The sequence below is a fragment of the Chelonoidis abingdonii genome, chromosome 22, assembly GCF_003597395.2.
Source record: "Chelonoidis abingdonii isolate Lonesome George chromosome 22, CheloAbing_2.0, whole genome shotgun sequence".
Lineage (NCBI taxonomy): Eukaryota > Metazoa > Chordata > Testudines > Testudinidae > Chelonoidis > Chelonoidis abingdonii.
In genome coordinates, this window is record NC_133790.1 from 7,289,702 (window position 1) to 7,309,694 (window position 19,993).

The following is a 19,993-nucleotide window of genomic DNA, read 5'->3' on the forward strand; positions in this document are numbered from 1 at the left end:
AGGGGCTGATGGAGCTCAGCCCCCAGTTGCTATGATGAAACGACCAGCCATTCTGTACCATCTACTGGGAATGACCGGGAGTCATTCCTATTTTTACCCGAGGTCCCCGGCCGACCTCACCTGAGGCCGGTCAGGACACCCACAGGGCTGATGAGACGACGATAGCAGTCATTTTGTACTGTCCGCCACTGGGAGGGAAGGGGAGAGGATACTGCTGTTCACTGCCGCAGCATCAACATCTATCAGCAGCATGCAGTAGACATAGGGTGACATTGAAAAAGTCAAGAAACGATATTTTCCTTTTCTTTCATGAGGGGAGGGGGTAAATTAATGAGCTATACCCTGACCACCCCGGACAATGTGTTTGATCCTACAGGCCATTGGGAGCTCAAGCCAAAAATGCAAATACTTTTCAGAGACTGCTGTGGACTGTGGGATAGCTGAAGACCTCAGTACCCCCTCCCTCCCTCATATAGCGCCATTTGATTCTTTGGCTTTCCGTTACGCTTGTCACGCCGCACTCTGCTGTGGACTCTGTATCATATAGCCTGGAGATTTTTCAAATGCTTGGCATTTTGTCTTCTGTAACGGAGCTCTAATAGAACAGATTGTCTCCCATATAGCAATCAGATCCAGTATCTACCATACGGTCCATGCTGAGCTCTTTTTGGATTGGGACCCATCGCCAACCCATGCTGATCAAGAGTTCACGTTGGGGCAAACAGGAAATGAAATTCAAAAGTTTGTGGGCTTTTCTTGTCCTACCTGGCCAGTGCCTCCGAGTTCAGATCGCTGTCCAGAGCGGTCACAATGGTGCACTGTGGGATACTGCCCGGAGACCAATACCGTCGATTTGCAGCCACACTAACCCTAATCCGATCTGGTAATACCGATTTCAGCGCTACTCCTCTCATCGGGGAGGAGTACAGAAACCAGTTTAAAGAGCCCTTTATATCGATATAAAGGGCCTCGTTGTGTGGACGGGTGCAGTGTTAAGTCAGTTTAGCGCTGCTAAAATCGGTTTAAATGCATAGTGTAGACCAGGCCTCAGGGATGATCTAGAAATACTTACTCCTGCCGTGGGATTAGATGACCTCTTGAGGTCCCTTCCAGTCCTACTATTGTATGATTTGTTCTCAGATTAATGCATTAATCTCAAACACCATATTATATAAAGCTCACAGAACTTGCAGTAATACAGAGCTGGCAGACAAACATATACTATTGTCACAAAGATAAAGATGTGTGCTGCACTTTGACAGGTACCAAAAGGCCCTTATGATCAATATTAGCCAGGGTAGAATGGGCTGGTTTGCTGCATGTTGGCAATTTGGCACATTCCCTTGGGACTGCTATTTTAGGCACATTTCGTTTTTTTAAAAGGACTTATTTGGTTTTTAAAGCTCAATGGGAACCTTTAAATGTATATCAAGTATAAGCTGTGGTGCTGAGGTCCATAGGCAGCCTGAATTTATAGCGCTGGGGATACACAGCAAAGAAAAACCTGCAGCTGGCCTGAGCTGGGAAGTTGACACAGCAATGAAACAGCCCCACAGCCCAAGTTGGCTGGCACAAGCCAGCCACAGGTTTTTCTTTGCTGTGTAGACATACCTTGAGAGGCATGAACTTCTCTAGTTCCTCTGTCTGGTTAACGCCAATATCTTACAGCAGGGATTGGCAACCTTTCAGAAGTGCTATGCCGAATCTTCATTTGTTCACTCTAATTTAAGGTTTTGCATGCCAGTAATACATTTTAGAAAGTCTCTTTCTGTAAGTCTATACTATATAACTAAACTATTGTTGTATGTAAAGTAAACAAAGCTTTTAAAATGTTTAAGAAGCTTCATTTAAAATTAAATTAAAACACAGAGCCCCCCGGACTGGTGGCCAGGACGTGGGCAGTATGAGTGCCACTGAAAATCAGCTTATGTGCCGCCTTCGGCACCTGTGCCATAGGTTGCCTACCTCTGTCTTACAGTCTACATTTAAATGACTATTTCCTTACTAGTCACAGCACACAGGAAGAGGAATAATCATACTGTGAAGATTCGCACAGTCCACTGTGAGCAGCATTTTATTTTGGCATCATGTGTGGGTGGAGTTTGGATTGGTGGCAGTGCTTGGAAACATACCACTACTTATTAATTTCCAATCTGAGCTGTGGGTGTGTGTGTCCAGAAAGTCTGACTCTGCAGTTGCTTTACAAAATATGGGGGTCAACCTACGCACACCCAGAAAATACAGGCTTTCTCTTATTATCCCCATTTTGTTTTTGTCTGTCTGAGATAGATCATTAGCTCTTCATCAGATGAAGTGGGTATTCACCCACGAAAGCTCACGCTCCAAAACCTCTGTTAGTCTATAAGGTGCCACAGGATTCTCTGCTGCTTTCACAGATCCAGACTAACACGGCTACCCCTCTGATACATCTTTTAAATGCTCTTAAGTGCCTTGTGTGTATACCATACTTAATGAATAATTGGCCAAACTTATCAGGCCACACTCTCAACTTGATGCCATTTCTCTGTCTATTATGTGATAACTTTTGAATGCCACATTTGATTAGTTCCAAAATTGCACAGAATGTTCTAGGCGTTAGTGGCTATTGATTCGGGGGAACACCCCAAAAGAGAGAAAATGGGGGACACATGGATCTCCTGCCATCCTGTTAGCACAGCCACAGCTTCTAGCACCTCTGCATTTGTCTGTAATCAAACAACTTGCTGATAGCACCCTTATCCCTTTCCAATATGACAATACCACAATCTTATCTCTGCCACTCCTCCCAAGTGAGTTTAACATGTTAACAGTTTGAATGACTAATTTTCCAGACAAATAATAATGGGGGAGGGAAGGGAGGCATGCACACAGGCCCTGGGCTGGGGGAAGATTGTAGGACCTTGGTCTGAGGGGGAGAGGGAATGGGCTACACAAAACCCCTGGCAGAGGGGGCTTCCGGGGACTCTGGTATGGGGGGAGAGAGGCATGTGGAACCCACACAGAGACCTTGGCTTCGGGGGACAGGAGGGACACAGCCCCAGGCATGAAGGAGGAGTGAAGGGGAGAGTTGCAGGGAATTCTTGAAATAGAGTGGAATGGGAGGGTGGCAGACAGGGAACTTGTGGAGTGGAATGAAGGGATACAAGGAGACGCTGGTGTATGCAATGAACAGCCTTCAGAAGCTATGAGGTGTGGAACCTCCTAATTATTAATGGTCTTGCTGTAAGTGGTGCTTTGTTTTAATCAGATTTAGAAGAAAGCTTGGCTGTCTTCTATAGGAAAAGCTGGTTACGGTGGCTCTACCTGCTCTGTTCCTGACTTGTGTAGTATGATAGGAAACAGAATTAATGTCAGTTGAAAACAATGTCCTGGATGGCCCATTGTCCTGATAATAGTAAATGTTATTGATCTTGCACATCCTGCCCAGCAGGAGATGTGCATGCATCCTACCATGTGGAAAAGTCTGGTTAGGTTTCCTGGTGGGATCCCTTAGTTACTGTGGGAGGGAGGGAAGACGGTATGAAAAGCATCATGTCATGCAGGAGAGACACTAATAGCTAGATTTCCTGAGCGCTAAGTATGCTGGTGAGCTGGGTTCAGTTCTCCCTTCCTGCTTCTTGGAACCACTGTGCAGCCTGAATTTTATGTCCTACTTACAAACTAATGTCTTCTTTGGTCCAAATGAAGGGAAAGGTGGGCTGCAGTACATGAAGAATTCAGCTTTGCGGGACTTGAAACAGTGCTTAGAAGGGAGACCCTTGAGGGAGCTATTTAGCTGCTCTCTTTGGGCACAGGGATAGCCACTGCCATGTGGGGCCTTTTAGTGCACTTGTGTTGAGGGTGGGGTGGAGTACAGGAAAGCAAAAGGGGTTGAGAGTGCTGGCTCCATGTCTCCTGGGTGACAATGGTTTCTTTTGTCTTGTGGTGTAATTTGTGGCTTTCAGTTACAGGGAGTTTGTGTCACTCAGTGGGTCAGGCAATTATTGACGATTCTTTTAAAGGTATCTATTTCCTGTTTTCTACCATGTCACATTTTCAGATGCAGTAAGTAAAGGCTACAGTAACAAGAGGAGATGTCAGGAGCTGTGCGTTTAGGATCCACCATGAGCTTTGGCAGGAAGAGTCAGATCCCTTGGAAGTGTCAGTGTAATTATTAATTGGCTGTGTGTGTGAGCTACCTCCTTTAGGAAAGACATTACTGTTAACAAATAAACCAGCTGCCTCTCTTATCTCCTCCTCACCAATGCCTTGTGCCGCACAGAACACAGAGCACCAGCCACTGCTTGTTAAAAAAAAAAAAAATCCAACAAATAAACAGAAAGCTATGGCCTGCTTCTGCTCTTTGGTTTGGCACTTGTAGTTGGCTCATGGTTTTGTGGTATTCGGTTTCAGGCTTAGGGATTTCAACCAGCCGGGGTTTGCTCCTGGGAGAACGGAAGGGTGAGCTATACTTTTCTCATTGGCCCGAACAAAAACAGAAGCATCCGCTGGGGTTTGGGAGTGGTTTATGGGCTGAGCTTAGTGGCAGGGGAGTCCTTGTAACGCCAGAGGGAATAGAGCCGTGTGCTGTGTTGTACTTATAACGAAAGAAAAGGAAGGAACTGAGCTCAGGGTAATGAACTTGTGTGTGTGTGTTTGTCGTGTGTCTGCCTCCCTGAGTTTCTATGCATGTGCCTCTGCATCTCTCTGTTCTCAAGTGTGTTTGTAACTCAGTGTTTGTTTCTGCCTTTGTTTCTCTGCATGTGTCTCCTGTCCCTGGTGGTCTTGAAGCTGTGAATGTGGGTTTGTGTGTCAGCACATGGTATCTATGTTTGCTTTGAATCTGTCTACATGTTGTCCCTGTGTTTGCCTAAGGGTTTTTATCCATCAGTGCTGTTTCAGTATTTGTTGTTCTGTTTGCGGGTCTCTGTTTGTTGTCTCAATGGGTACTACATTTCCCCAGATCTTTTCAGAAAGAAAAATATAATAGTGTATCAACTAACTGTTGAACAGTTTCAGGATCCTAGAGAGAGCACAAAATAAACTCTAGCAGGGAAGGGAGTCTTTTAAAAAAACTAGATTACAAGCACCTGCATATTTTAAAAACCCAACCAGGGGTGTGTAGTGAGATAAAGTTGAGTCTGCAGGGACTGGAAATTACAGCACTTGTGAAGAAAGATAGCTGGATTAATTGTTTGTGCTTGTATTGGGGGTGTGTGGTATAACTCTGACAAGATTCTCTCTCTCTCCTACTTGAAAGTGCATTCCTACATTCACATTACCTGCTCCGGCCCAGAATGCTTAAGGCAGAGACTAGAGCTGTAACTGAAGGAAGCAGAGTAGATGTTGTTTCTAGTTTCCTTTCATCGCGGACATTTTGTTGTGGAAAAACCTAAAAACTTGATCTCTCTCTAACCAAATTAGCAGCCGTTAAGTGTTGAGAAGCTGCCAGCTGAGGTTAGAGTGGTGTCTGTGTAAGATTAGCTGTAGCATGGAGCTGTGCTGAGGAGACCATGTGACTGCAGTGTACATTGGAAGAGGAAGCTGTAGAGGTCAATGCAAAGGCATTGTGCCAGAGTCTGGCAACAAGGGAGATTGCTGTATGGCGGCAGATCGCTTTTCAGACTCTTAACGCTTCCATTAACTGTTTGGTGTTGGACAGAAGCATCCCTGTTAGATTAACAACAGAAATTTAAGGATGGAATAACTCGTTTGTGATTGGTTTCAGTTGTGGATGGAAAGAAAAACTGATCTTTCCAAATGCTTTGTAGGTTTTATTAACCACCGCTTGTGGATCTTTCACTGAATCAGTCTTTCTTGGGAATGGAAATTATTCTGTTTAGAGGAGTTTCAAGACAACATGCTATTAAAAGAAAAAAAAGTTGAATGTTTCCAGCTATCGTTGCATCAGTGTGTTCTCATTTGCAAAGCTCATTTTGAGCATTTTGTGGTTTAACTGGAAATTTAATTTATATTTTTTTCCACCTTCAATACAAAGAGACAAACAGCCTCAAATTGTGGGTAGAAGGTTATTTAAAAAATAATCAAGACAAATAAAAGCCCAAGAAGTATAGAGAGGGCCATTTGCAGCAATCCAAAATACCTGACAATCGACTGGCAATCCTAGGTGGGCAGTATTGCCTTGGACAATTTGTTTTAATTTGGTATGTTTGTAATTGATTTTGTGGAGACTGAAAATAATGGAGTCTATAATAATTTGTTTTTGATTTAAAATTTTTGTTTTTCCAATGTTTGTCAAGACCGCCTTTGAATTGATACATTCTCAGGTTATTTTTGTTTTATTAGCAATTATTCTACATCTGACTTTCTGCAGGCTGATATAAAGAAAGGAAACTTCTTTTATAAGCTGCTTCTTTGTTTTTAATTTTCATCTGACGTGTAGTCAGCAGCATCCTGGGAGAGGAGAATAAAAGGAGAGATTTTAAAAAAATGTATTTGGGAATGAAGGACTCATATTTTGAAATGGAGCATATCTGGAGTCTAGGCAGCTTCTTGGCTAGCTGTGATTTTTTGAAGTATCTGAAATACTCCAAAGGTGGAAAAATCTCTATCCCTGCTTCAAAATGCTGCTGAAATTCCAGAGTGGGTAAGAGGAAAGCATTATTATTGTACAAGGAGAGGTTTTAATTGTGAGATGAAGGCACAGGACTTTTTTGAAGCACACAAATTGACTGTCTTCATGACAGCATTGCGTATCATTCTGTCAACTCCAGGACTGGATGGGGTTGCTAGGCAGCAGGCTCTTATGTATCCAACTGTCTCTCTGATTTGCTAGCCTTCTGCAGACACATGGTAAGGTCCTTTCTAGCCTATCATCTAGAGGGACTTTTGCACGCCGTCTGCATACCGCTGAGATTCTCTACCTGAATGTGATGAGAAAAAGACACAGTTAAATGAAGCCTTTTTTGATCACTTTCTGATATTGTTTCCACAACTTAAAAAAAAAAAAAAAAAAGCCATAAAAGGGCGACTGGAACAAGGAAAAGAGGTTAGTGGGTTAAGTGGTGTGTGTTTTCTGCATTTGCAAAAGGTGCCTGTTGTGAGAAAGGCGGCTGTAATTCGTCCATTAGTTACAGATGGTGGCTGGAGGCTCGAGATTCATGCAGTGAGCTGAGAGCCGTTGTATACCTTTGCAGCAATGTTGACATTAAACTACTCTGAAAAAATAGATCTAGAGGGCACAAAATACAGTGATCTGGTACTCTGGAATACTGCAAACTGATACCTTCAATTATTCTGCACAGATATGCTTGGAAATGGGAATGAGAACAGTTTATTTGCCAAATGAAGCTTCCATCACTTGTCTCCTGCAAAAGTTGCAGTGGTAGTAGTTAGGTAATTGATGTCCAATGGGATTTATATCCAGATGAGATTTTTTAAAACTTTGTTCTTTGAATCAGTCAACACACAACTTTTGGTGAAGGTTATGGCTTTTAGTAATGGAGGAGATCACACCTGGAGTAGAGAATGGCATGGTGATTTTTTTTGACCAACTTAAGTTTTACATTTCCCAAGCCTTTTATGACTGATAGCTTTCTCTCCAGACAACTGAATAACATACAGAATTATAGAGATGTTTTTCTCAACAGAAGTCCAATTATAGTCCTGTTTTTGTCCTGTTAAGATGACTAAATGAGGTGTCTGTAGAGATATAACAGCTTCATTGGCTTGAGATCTCTACATTTGCAGCTACGCTGCAAATTAATAAGTAGTGTTGTTTTCAGACTGCTCATTGTAACTCTTGATGTTTGTATTCCCCCCCCACACCAATGCACTTTTCAGGTACTGTTTGATGAGCGTGAAAGGATGCTTCACTGATTTTCACATTGATTTTGGTGGCACTTCAGTGTGGTATCACGTTTTCCGAGGAGGGAAGGTAAGTAGACTTGACAGTGTAACATCTTTATTTTTGGAGATTTCTTGTGAGGTCTGCTCTGCTTGTTTGTTTGTTTGACTTTTGCTTGTAAGTAATCAAACTGTAAATATTCTGGCCTGGCTAATGAACATGGAGTTTTGCTAAACAGGGGAGACAGCCCTTCAGTCTGTGAAACCAAGTACATTGAATATTCCAGGGCACCAAAATATCAGAAGTTTGATATGAAAAAGCTTATTTTATGCTTCTGTATCCTGGAAGTGTCACGTAGCATGTAACTGGCCATATACCACAGCTGCGCCCATGTGTCCATATCACATATCCTTAGGTTGCCAGAATCTCTGAGCCTCTTCTTAGTTTCCATGATCCTTTAAGCATATGCATGAATATGCACAGGCACACACACTCATTCAAAAACAGAAGTACTCGAATTTGCAGCATAGATAGCTATATCCACATTTTTCTAGGTATACTGGTTTAGATATAACTAATCATATTTGGAGATTTCAGTGGAGATAGGTGCTATGTGTATTGAAGTAAGTGCAGCAAATAGAACATCTCTGTGCTCCTGATACTGTTCATCTACATATCTAATTGAGGTGGAAGTAATATTATATTCCAAGCTTGTGTGGTATAGTAAGCTCTTAATGGACTCAAGTTTACAGAGATGATGTTTTGTAGAAGCAGTATGACAACTATGAGTAATCTTGCTGCTTCCATTATGTATACCAGTTACTGCTATAATCTGCTAGGGACCTCTGTGTACAGCACACGGAAAATTTATACTTTATGTTGAAAATACATTTGCTTATGTATATTCACTTAATTTCCACCCTTTAACTTAGCTGAAAATTCTAGCTCTTTATTTTCATTGCTTGTTTGTAAGAGTTAAACTTTTGTTTTATTTTTAGATCTTCTGGCTGATTCCGCCTACTCTGCAGAACCTAGAACTTTATGAAGAATGGGTTCTGTCCGGAAAGCAAAGTGATATCTTTCTGGGAGACAGGGTGGAACTATGCCAAAGAATTGAATTGAAACAAGGCTATACGTTTTTTATTCCTTCAGGTAACTGTTAATAACTGTGACTATTTTTGGAATCATTAGAATCGTTATGTTTACTAACAATTCCTATCCATAATATAAAAACATCTCATCTAAACCTCCTTTTGGTTCTTTTGTTGGCCATCTCAGCAGGAAGGCTAGGGATTGAATGACTTAACCCCATAGAGAGGTTCCATAAGGACATGCATGAAGCACATTGGTGAGGAAGTGTGTTGTACCTGGTCTGTGGATAAAAAGAGGGCTTTAGTGTGTAGCACTGTCAATCCAACATTCTCATCAGCACTGAATTTACTGTAAACATCTGTGAAGAAAGTCACAATGAATTATTTTTGCCTGCCTGTTTGGAAAACTACATTTTTCTTCTTGTTGTGAGATATTATTGCTCTTAAATATCTCCTGCATCCAGTCTGTGATCTTTTTCCAGGCAGGTTTCACTTGCAGTTTAATAATCCTCAACCAGCCTCTCAGTCTCTTCTTATAGCCAGAACTCAGAGATGGGGCTTGATTCCTTGAGACACATTGTAGTTGGGATTCTCTCATGGGGGAGGGCAGGCAGTATCTACACCACTGCCCTCCCTCATGGGTTGTCTGGGAAGGGCAGCTTTAATCTCTTCAGGAGCCCAGTCAATGTGCTGAAACTACACAACTTCCAAGTAGCAAGGCCACACCTTTTCCTTCAACACACAGCCCATTTTTGGGGGCTTTAGTGCCTGGCTCAGGGCCCCCTGGCAGAGCAGAGGTGGTGGGCACTTTTCTGCTGATGGGGAAGCCTTAACCCTGGTTTATGCCAGCTGAATTCTGATTCAGGCCAGTGGTGCGCCTCACATTAGAATATGTCATACTTTCTTCTCTTTGGCTGTAGTGGTGCTGTGAGTTTGTTTACAGTTGCATAACAATGCTACCTGCCTGTAGCAGATCTCGCAAGGTAAATATTGGCAGCCTTCCTACTTGATGGCAATGGAAGTTGCTTTGGAAACGGGATCAGGTTTAAATCATGGAGACAGGAACAGTGCAGGGACTTCAGTAGACAGGCAGGGGATCTTTCTTGATAATGAGGGAGCAGTGTTTGTGTCAGCTGTGAAGGCTTTGCTACTTTGGTAACAATTTGGCAAGGATTGTAGACTAAGGTGACAGGCAAAATGACTGTGGGTGTGGGGTAATGAATCCATTAAAGGAATTAGGTCTTCCTTTGAAGCGGGTCAGAATGTCCTATTACTGTTTGAATTGAATGTTTGAATGTGCCTATGCTGTTTGCATTTATCCTGTTAGTACCTTTACTACTTATCTTCACTCCCTCCTGGACAACCTCCTACTGATAAGTCTTCTTGTGTGTTAGTTTAGTGATACTCAGAAGATGAAATGAAGCAAATTGTGTCCTCCTATTGGGAGCTTAAATAAGGGACAATGTAATAAGGTGGAAGAAAAGGGGCCAATAGTTGCTGATTTCCTGAGAGAGGCCAATGTCCAGAAATGCTCATGCTTCAACCGTTTCAGGCTCCATACTGTTTATAAAAGGTTTTCCCAAAACATTTCTGAATAATTACCCCAGAACACTAAGCATGAACTCCACAAAGTTTTTACAGCGAGAATGTTTGTGTTAGAAAGTTTATCGGCAGATTCCTTGTTTCATTTATGCTGATAGGATGGGTTGGCTGAGGAAAAGAGACTATTTTTAGGTTTCTGTTACATACTGAAAGGCCCTATCAAAAAAAGACACAGGCATGGTCTAGTGGATTGAGCACAGCCCTGGAGACCAGGAACTTTTGTGCACTTATCCTGGCGGTGACACTGACTGTTTCCGGTGTCTTTAGTCAAATCTCCTAACCTCTTTGCTTTGGTTTCACCTCATGTGGTTATGAACATTAATTAGTTAATGTTTGTAATGCACTTTGTAAGAACTAAGTATTAAATTATTATTTATTTATAGTGTTCCTGTTTTCATACCTGGTGCCTATTAAACAACCATGTGTAATCCAGAATTTGTATAGATGAAACCCACCCAGCCTGTATTTATTCATGAGACAGGTGCTCTCTGGTTACAAATACAAACTAAGACTATATAGAATAAGCAAATGCATCTTGCACGGTTTCCTAATATTTCCCAATCTTAGATGGATTGTGGATGGAGGAAATTCTACAACTAAGGGCCCTCCCTTAAGAATGCAATGGTGCTCACTCCTGGAGTTTAGCCTCACAATAAGTAGTGTATACAGGTGGAATGCAACAGCTGTGATAGAGCATATGAGGAAAGTCTGTCCCAGGCCACTTATGGCTTTAGAGATGATAACAAACACCTGAATTGCACCTGGAAACAGACCAGGAGCTAATAGAGCATTGTGTTATGTGTTTGTATTGGCCTGCTCCACTTGAGAAGCAGGAGAACACATTTTGCACTAGCTGAATCTTCCAAGTGCTCTTTGAGGGTAGTTCTAAGAGCACATTATGTATCCCAGCCTGCAGATGACAAAGGCATGGAAGGCTGTAGTGAGGTGTGCATCAGAGATGTAAGGTAACAGATTCCTGGATAATAAAAGGCCCTTCTGGCCTCTGATAATCAGATAATCAGCAATGGATCACATAAAACCCTGAGACTGTACATGACTTGGAAAGGGTGGTGGTAACTTTTACTGGAGGGAGCAGTTAGAATCTTCATCAGTGTTTCAAGGTATTTTTCTGTGCCCAGCATTATCACCTTAATCTTTTCTGGATTGGGTTTAAACCATGTGGCTTTCATCCAGGGTCCTAACTCAGCAAAGCACAGAAAGACTGCAGGATCATGGCTAAGTATCATCAACATACTAGTGTCACTGTAGCCAAGACATGTCTTAGTTTCCCTTAGCAGACTCACCCTAAATGTGTATGTATGTCTGCACTGCAGCGAGGAGGTGTAATTCCTAACATAGGTAGATGTACACGTGGTAGCTCTGCTTGGGTTAGCACCTAAAAAAGTAGTCTGACAGCAGCAGCACAGATGGTGGCGTGGGCTAGTCACTTGAATATGTACTCAAGGGTCATGTGGGATTGTACTTGATTGGCTAGCCCAAGCTGCTGCCTGTGCTGCCACAACCACAGTGTTCATATTAGGCTCTAGCTGTAGGATTCCCTAAATGGGAGGGGACAACAGGACTGACTCCTGTGGGACACTGTACATGAAAGTTCTTGAGAAAGATTAACAGTGCCTCTCATAGCAATCTAAACCTTCCCAAAGAAGTGACTGAAGCCTTTATAAAATGGTCCCGGTCCACCTCTACCAGTTCCCATTGATGAGTTGGTGACACTTCAAGATCAACAGTATCAGCATATGTCTAAACAACCAAAAAAAACCCCTAACTTGGACTTGAGCTACAGGGCTAAAACAGCAGCATAGATGTTCCTGCTCGCATTGGAGCCTGGGCTCTGAGACCCATTCTCTCACTGGTTTCAGAGCCTGGGCTCCAGCCCAAGTGGGAATATCTGCACTGCTGTTTTTAGCTCCATAGTCAGAGACCCATGAGCCCAAGTCAGTTGATCCAGGCTCTGAGATTCGCTGCTGTAAGGCTTTATTTTTTTACCCAGTGCTGTAAGACCTAATAAAATAAGTAAGGAACCTGACCTCTGTCTGTTAATAAAATGGAGATAATCAGTCCACTGTCAGTATTTAACAGATAATAACAACCAGAGAAATAGTTCAGTCTCTGCAGTCTTAGGTCTAAAGCTAGATTGATAGGGTTCTAGGAAACCAGAGAAATCTAGGTGAAGCTGGATTTGATTGGTCAATAACCTTCTCCCAAAATGGAAGGTTCAAGATTGATGTCATTGCCACCATCAAGAGATGGTTTCTTCTGTAGAGGCCTAGCCACCACTTGCTTTAGGATGGTCGGCCACTTGCCCTCATGGAAGAAGGCAGTAATAATTTCCGTTAATAAGGGTCCTAGTGTCACCCCACTGGCTTTTAATAGCCATAAGGGACAATGTTCTGTCTTGCATGTGGCTGAGGCTCCAGCACACCCTGAACCTCCGTCAGCCAAATTGGATGAAATTTAGCCAGGTAAGAGGGCCTGTTTGGTGGGTCTTGCTTTGATATTGAGTCCACAAACTGCCACATATCTGATTGATCTTATCTTTAATAGGAAATTCCTCATAATGAGAGAGAGTTCATTCTATTTCCATTTGGAGGCAATCACAAGGCTGCTCACCACACTGAACATTTTTGCTACTCTAAACTCTACAAAGACTATATGGGCGAGGAAAAGCCTTAAGATGATGATGATGATGATGCCTCTCAGCCCGCATCATAGCCATGAAATAGAGAAAAATTATCTCTGTCACAATCAGATCAAGAGCTTGTCCAGCAGTATTTGTGCTATAGATTCCTTCTTTCTTACATGTCTGTGTACTAAGGCAACATGCAAGAACAGTCTGTGGGCAGTGGGTTTTTGGAGTCCATTACTGTGATGGTCATAGACAAAAGATTATAGCTTTCCCCTAGGGCACTGATGCACTGGGCCAGTGGTTGAAAAACATTATCAGAGAGTTCTGTGAATCAAGAGACTACTTTAGCTACTACTTCTTTTCTGGGCTCTCTCATATATGGATCACTTCCCTCCAGTCCATTTGAAATACTCTCCCCACTCGAAAAAAGTAGTAGTAATCAGACAATGTCACCCCACCTTTGAATCTGTCCAGTGGCTTCCCTTTGACCACTACCTCAAATTTAAACTTTTTGTCCTTCCCTTTAGTGCCCTGAGAGCCCCCACCCCTCATTGACCTTCATCCAATGTCTTGTTTCTCACCTTGTCTCCTGCTACTCCTCCTCTCCACCTACAAATCCAGCTCTGGTGCCCCATTCATCTTCTTCACCCTTTCTCCTTCTCTCCATGCTTTTTTTCCCTCAGTCGCCCTGTATACGTGGAATGCCATTCCCATTCTTATTCTCCAAGCCACTACCCTTCACTTTCCTCCGTCAGCATACTTCTAAAAACTCACTACCTCAGAGTTACTCACAAAAAGTGAGTTATGTTACCATAATAAATAAAATGGAAAACTCTTCCTTTGGATCTCCAAGCATGTCCCATCTTTTCTGTATATGTCACTTAAATTGTAGGTGATTTTACCATGCCAAAGGTGTGAAAACACTACACCTTCCTGTATATATTCCAGCAGTCATCATAATGATTTAGAAGCTTGGATTGTGTTGGTTCGCTTCTTCTCCCTAGATAATTTGCAAGGCCTTCATGCTTCTGGGGTCACATTTTCAAAAAGTGACCTCCATTTGTGTATCTTCTCGTGCATGCGCAGACAGTAGTGCATCAAATATGTATGTATGAGTGTTTGCATGCACAGAATTGCACAGGTAGGGGTGGAAGCCCCTTATGAAAATCTGGCTCATGATATTTCTGTCAGAGTTGTGAAAATGAAGGGGATGAAGCTACTAGAAGTGTTTGGGGGCTATGGGCTCTACAGAGGTGGACTGAAAACACCCTTTGAATTACTTGGTATCACTGCTTACCAGAATGTGGATGAAATAGCAAAAGCTGAATGCTTAGATTTTTTTTTCGCCCTTTGGATAGGGTTTTCACTGGCCTCAGTGAAAGTCACCCGTGAGCACTGTAGACAGGATTTGGCTCTGTATTTGACACTCGCTGTTTTGTCTCTAATTGCAGGGAGAATTAGTACAATTCAAGGGCTCAACCTTAAGAGAATCTAGAAAGTACATTGCTTATGCTCTTTCAGATGGTAAGCTTTCCATGTTCGTAGTTTTAATTTGAAAGTATAGAACAAATTAACAAGTTGCAGTGTGTAATCTCGAAATTTAGTGAGACAGTTTTGAGAGAGAGCAGATTCTTTAGTAGCCATACCATCTTGGGCTCTCCTCTTATCAGTTCTTATAAGCAAAGCAGTGATGAGCTGGGTCATTGCTTGGATGGTAGACCACCAAGGAAAGAACAGGAAATTGTGTTACTGACTCACTAAACAAAACTCTCCTCCTGAATTCATCGCCCAGCATAGTATTAGTAAGTCATTGTGCTACTGGAGGTGCCATTTTTTGTGTGATACATAAAATCCAAGTATTTGACTGTATATTCATATTGTCATTAAAGATCCCATGGGACTTTTACAATAATAGAGTTGTCAGCTTTGATGTCCTGTCAAAAATCCAAACCAGATAATATGCTTTTAACCGGATATGGCATTCTTCTTCACTTCCTTTCCTAATTTGTTTAGCATTGCTGTATGTTGTTAAACAAAGCACACCTCACCCCAGAGCTGGCAGCATTCTACTGGTGGGCAAAGTGATTTTCTTTATGTGCAGTTTGTAAAATGCCTTGGGATCTTTTAGAAGGAAAGACACTATGTGAATGTAGAATATTATTATAATCACTAGAATTTTTTGATAGAAGTGAGACTCTAACAAAGTGTGTGCAGCATTCTTGTTTTCAGTCAAACACAGTAGTTATGACACTCCCTCTGATGAGGCTGTTATTGGGAGAGAAAATGGATGACATGGGAAAATAAAATCATAGAAATGTAGTGCTGGAGGAAACCTCAAGAGATCAGGTAGTCCATCCCCCTGCACTGAGGATATATGCTGGGGCCTTGAGTGTGATTCACAAAGGTTCAGTGTGCCTTAAGTACGACAACAGTGGTGTCTGAGATTCTATTTATTATTAGAGTGTGGTCCCTACATCATGGCCCCGTTGGCTAAGTGAGCCTGTATGTGAGAACTTTAATGGATAGTGTTTATACCAAGGGCAGAAATAATTTCACATTAAAAGTATGACTGTTAAATTGACTTGCCCTATAGGATGCATAGCCGTGCTGCAGATTTTGATTTTCCAAGACTTTGCTGGTTGGGATTTTATACTGCAAAACTGAAACGAGGGGTGATTCAGATCTAGGTCTCATTATATATCTGTAATGGGGTGACCACCTCCAAAGCGCCCCCTCATGGCATGGGGTAGCCCTGCAGCATGTCTGTCTCAGTTTCCCTTTGCTCACGGCTCCTCACTTTCACGAAAGCTTTCTTGTAACCCATATCGCTCTTACTTGGGCTGGTTTAATGTCACAAACAGTTTCAAAATAAAGTCCTCAAAGTCCAAACCAAAGTTCATGTATTTTAAGGTTTTATATATTTGCCCTTGATCAAGCCACTCCCAGTCCTGTCTGCCTGGAGTCTTCTCTGCCTTGGTACACCACTCCCAGCCATACCTAAGTGGAATCCTTTTTCCCCTGCTGTTTCAGGGTCCTCTGCAGGAGCCATCTAACTCTCTGCAACCCTCTCGTCCCTACTCTTATGCCTTCCTGCCTAGGGTCTCTCCTCAGGCCTCTTCTTTATCTACCCCAGATACCTAATTGGGTCACATGATCCACTGGTCACATTACCTTCATTTTCCCTATCTGAGGAGGGTAGTTGGCTGTGTCACAAGTGCAGCTGACAAGGACCAACCTCTCTGTGGCAATATGTAAACCTCAAAAGTGCAAGGGTTGCAAAGGAAAGGGTTACAGATAGATGGTTCTGGTTTTGGCCCAGCAATTTTTACAACCATCAGTGTTATGTTCAGTTCTAAATGCTTAGCAGCTTCTTGTTTGTGATGGAGGGTGATTGGTGGTAAGATTTGGAGACTGAGGGTCTAGGGGCCTGGGTCCTGTTCCCAGATTGTCCATGGACTCGCTGGAGAGCTTAGGTAAGTTATGTAGGTTTTTTTGTGCCTTTATTTCCCCAGCTGAGGGAGGTGTTCTGAGATTCAGTTAATATTTGGAAGGGGCTTTGAGATCTTCTGAATGGTCTTGAAGGGCAATATATTCGTGGTTAACTGTTCAATTTGCTGAAGACAGAATTTAAATGATGTAAGGCTTACAGTTGCTAAACTACCTGTGATGTTATTGGGGACAGTTATCTTTTTACTTGTCAAACATATGAAAGACTCATCACAGGTATTTTGGGCTATAGGGCACTATCATGACCTAACCACTCCTCTCTGATGTCCCACCTTCCTGATAATACTCATTGGTTGATTATCTCACTAGACAGTCAGCCCTTTTGGCCTTTATTTTTAAGAGATATTTATTAGATGTTTGCTACCCAAAGTTCTGCAGAACTATAGGAAAAGAACAGTATATATTCTTTACAATATAGCAAACAATTGTTCAGTTGCTAAAGGAAACAGAGACGTCAGTGCTCTGGCTTGGAGCCTATAGTCTATTCCTTAGCCTTATAAGTTAAGTTATATTGTGTGCAGTTCTGGTGTCCCATGTTTAAGAAGGATGAATTCAAACTGGAACAGGTTCAGAGACGGGCTACTAGGATGATCCGAGGAATGGAAAATCTGCCTTATAAAGGAGACTCAAAGAGCTTGGCTTGTTTAGCCCTAGCCACAAAGAAGGCTCCGCGGGATATGCTTGCTCTATTATAAATATATCAGGGGGATTAACGTTAGGGAGGGAGAGGAATATTTAAGTTTAGTGCTAATGTAGCACAAGGACGAATGGGTACAAACTGGATATTAGGAAGTTTAGACTTGAAATTAGACGAAGGTTCTAACCATTAGGGGAGTGAAGTCTGGAACAGCCTTCCGAGGGAAGTAGTGGGGGGCAAAGACTTATCTGGCTTTAGACTAAGCTTGATAAGATATGGAGGGATGTTATGATGGGATAGTTTAATTTGGGCAATTGACTTGGATATCGGCAGATTAAGTTTGCTCAATGGTCTGTGAGGGATGTTGGATGGGATGGGAACTGAGCTACTGCAGAGAATTCTTTCTTGGTGCTAGCTGGTGAGTCTTGCTCACATGCTCAGGTTTAGCTGATCGCATATTTGGGGTCGGGAAGGAATTTTCCTCCAGGGCGGGATTGGCAGAGGCCCTGGAGGTTTTTTCGCCTTCCTCTGCAGCGTGGGGCATGGGTCGCTTGCTGGTGGATTCTCTGCAGCTTGAGGTCTTCAGATCATAATTTGAGGATTTCAATAACTCAGTCATGGGTTAGGGGTTGTTATAAATGTGTATGGGTAGGGTTTTGTGGCCTGCCTTGTGCAGGAGGTCAGACTAGATGATCATATTGGTCCCTTCTGACCTATGAGTCTATGAGTAAATGCCCTTTATTATTCTCGGATGGCTGATTAAAGATATAGTAGGAATTTGCAAGCCCCAAAAATCTAGTAACAAGTTTTGGAATGTTTAATAATGCCTGTTTTATAGAACTTCAGAAGATAAAATCTCATTATCTTTTTTTAAACCATTCAGAAAGGCCTTTGTTGTTAATTTAACTTCCAGGTTTACCTAAGGTGATAACAGCTAAATAATCGAGTGTATGGTAGGAGCAGTAGAGTGATCTGTAATTGTGAACTAGATAAGGTTAGCTCTGAACTTCCTGACTAAAATGCCATCGCTGTACTGACTGTGGACTCTACAAAGGAGGGAGTGTTGAGGGAAAGAGCAAGTGTTCATTAATCCCCAAGAACTGAAATAATAAAGATCAACTTTAGGAACACCCAACCTGAGTAGGCTTTTTTCTTGTTACTGCTTGATAATTGGTGTTACAAAAGGTGAATAAACTGTACTTTTTAATTCCAACCTCTTCTCTTTGTTGCTGGTGAAAGGTGCTGGGTTTACAGGCCTGGAGTCTGAAGTCCTCTGCCTACAGAAAAGAATGGCACAAGTAGTGGCAGTGTAGGATTTCTCTGCTGTACCCTGACAATTTGCCTCAACTCTGAGCTATAGGAACCATCTTCAGAGGAATTAGAGGGTAGATCAGGTTCCATTTTCATTCAGATTTTCATCCCTTTTCTGAGACTGCCAATGCCTGGTGCTGCTTTTCAATTTCTGTCCGTTAGAAATTAGACTGAATCTCATCAAATAGCCATCAAATTGTACCACTACCAACAGGGGCCAGGTTGGAATGGGTGACTTACAGGGAAAAGGTTTTCATCCATTACCAGTCCCTGGCAGAGCCGACTTTAGGAAGTGCGGGGCCCAATTCGAACACTTTCGGCGGGGCCCTGGCAGGGATGACTTAAAAAAAAAAAAGAAAAGAAAAAGCCTTTCATTTCTTCCATGTATTATTTACTTTCCATAACTATATAAATAATAAAATGATATATTATGTACATTGCATCATATATGCTGTTGATTGCTTATTAATGACCACTGTTGCACATCTGTGGGTCCCCGCCACTCCCTGGGGATGTGCACGTGTGTGGGTCCCAGCTGCTCCCTGCCCCCCTCATTGAAGCAGGTGTGCAGGTTACTGCTCTGGGAACTGCAGGGCAGCAGTGGACATGGGGCTGGTTCGAGGCAGGGCAGGGACTGACTGGAGGTAGGGTCTGGCTGCAGGCAGGGCAAGGGGTGCGGGGCTGGCTGGAGACAGGGGAGTGTGGGGCGGGCTGGCTTCAGAGAGGGCCGCAGGGGGTGCAGCAGGGGTTGTCAGGGCTGGAGACAAAGGAGTATGGGACTGGCTGGCTTCAGGCAGGGGGGTGCAGCAGGTGTTGGCTGGAGACAGGGCAGGGTGGGCAGTGCAGGGCTGGTGTGGCCAGGGGTGTGGGGGGGGGGCTAGCTGGCTTTGGGCAGGGCTGCAGGGGGGTATGGCAGAGGTTGGCTGGAGACAGGGCAGGGGGTTTGGCAGGGGCTGGGTGTGGGCAGGGGGTGAGGAGCTGGTGCAGGGCTGGTGCGGGCAGGGGGTGTAGCAGAGGCAGCTGGAGCCCTGGCCCTTTAAATAGCCCTCGCTACCCCAGGGCTTTGGGGGCTATTTAAAGGGCCAGGAGCTCCAGCCAGAGCTCTAGCCAGGAGAGCGGGGCCGCGGGGCTTGCCGCGCTCTGGCCTGAGCTCCAGCCGGGGCCGCGGGGCTTGCCACGCTCTGGCCTGAGCTCCAGCCGGGGCCGCGGGGCTTGCCGCGCTCTGGCCTGAGCTCCAGCCGGGGCCGCGGGGCTTGCCGCGCTTTGGTCAGAGGAGTGGGGCCATGGAAGACCCCAGAGCAGACCGCAGCCAGAGTAAGTAAAAAAAATTAAAAAGGCGCCTAAGGCGCGGGGCCCGATTCCTGGGAATCGGGCGAATCAGCCTAAAGCCGGCCCTGGTCCCTGGAGCCCTG

The 19,993-nt window shown here is 43.5% G+C and overlaps 1 protein-coding gene across 6 annotated transcripts in view; it reads left to right on the forward strand.

Annotated features, from left to right (window-relative positions):
• Window positions 1-19,993, forward strand: part of KDM2B (lysine demethylase 2B) — a 176,792-nt gene that overhangs the window by 61,353 nt on the left and 95,446 nt on the right. For 3 of the 6 annotated variants that reach the window (XM_032800626.2, XM_032800627.2, XM_075059864.1), the window contains 2 exons: window positions 7,783-7,876; window positions 8,785-8,938. In XM_032800626.2, coding sequence (XP_032656517.1) covers window positions 7,783-7,876; window positions 8,785-8,938 — 248 coding nt within the window. Of the gene's footprint in view, window positions 1-4,523; window positions 4,613-5,226; window positions 6,587-6,616; window positions 6,989-7,782; window positions 7,877-8,784; window positions 8,939-19,993 lie in introns of those variants that run through there. The other 3 variants (XM_032800629.2, XM_032800628.2, XM_032800630.2) reach the window with 3 other exon arrangements.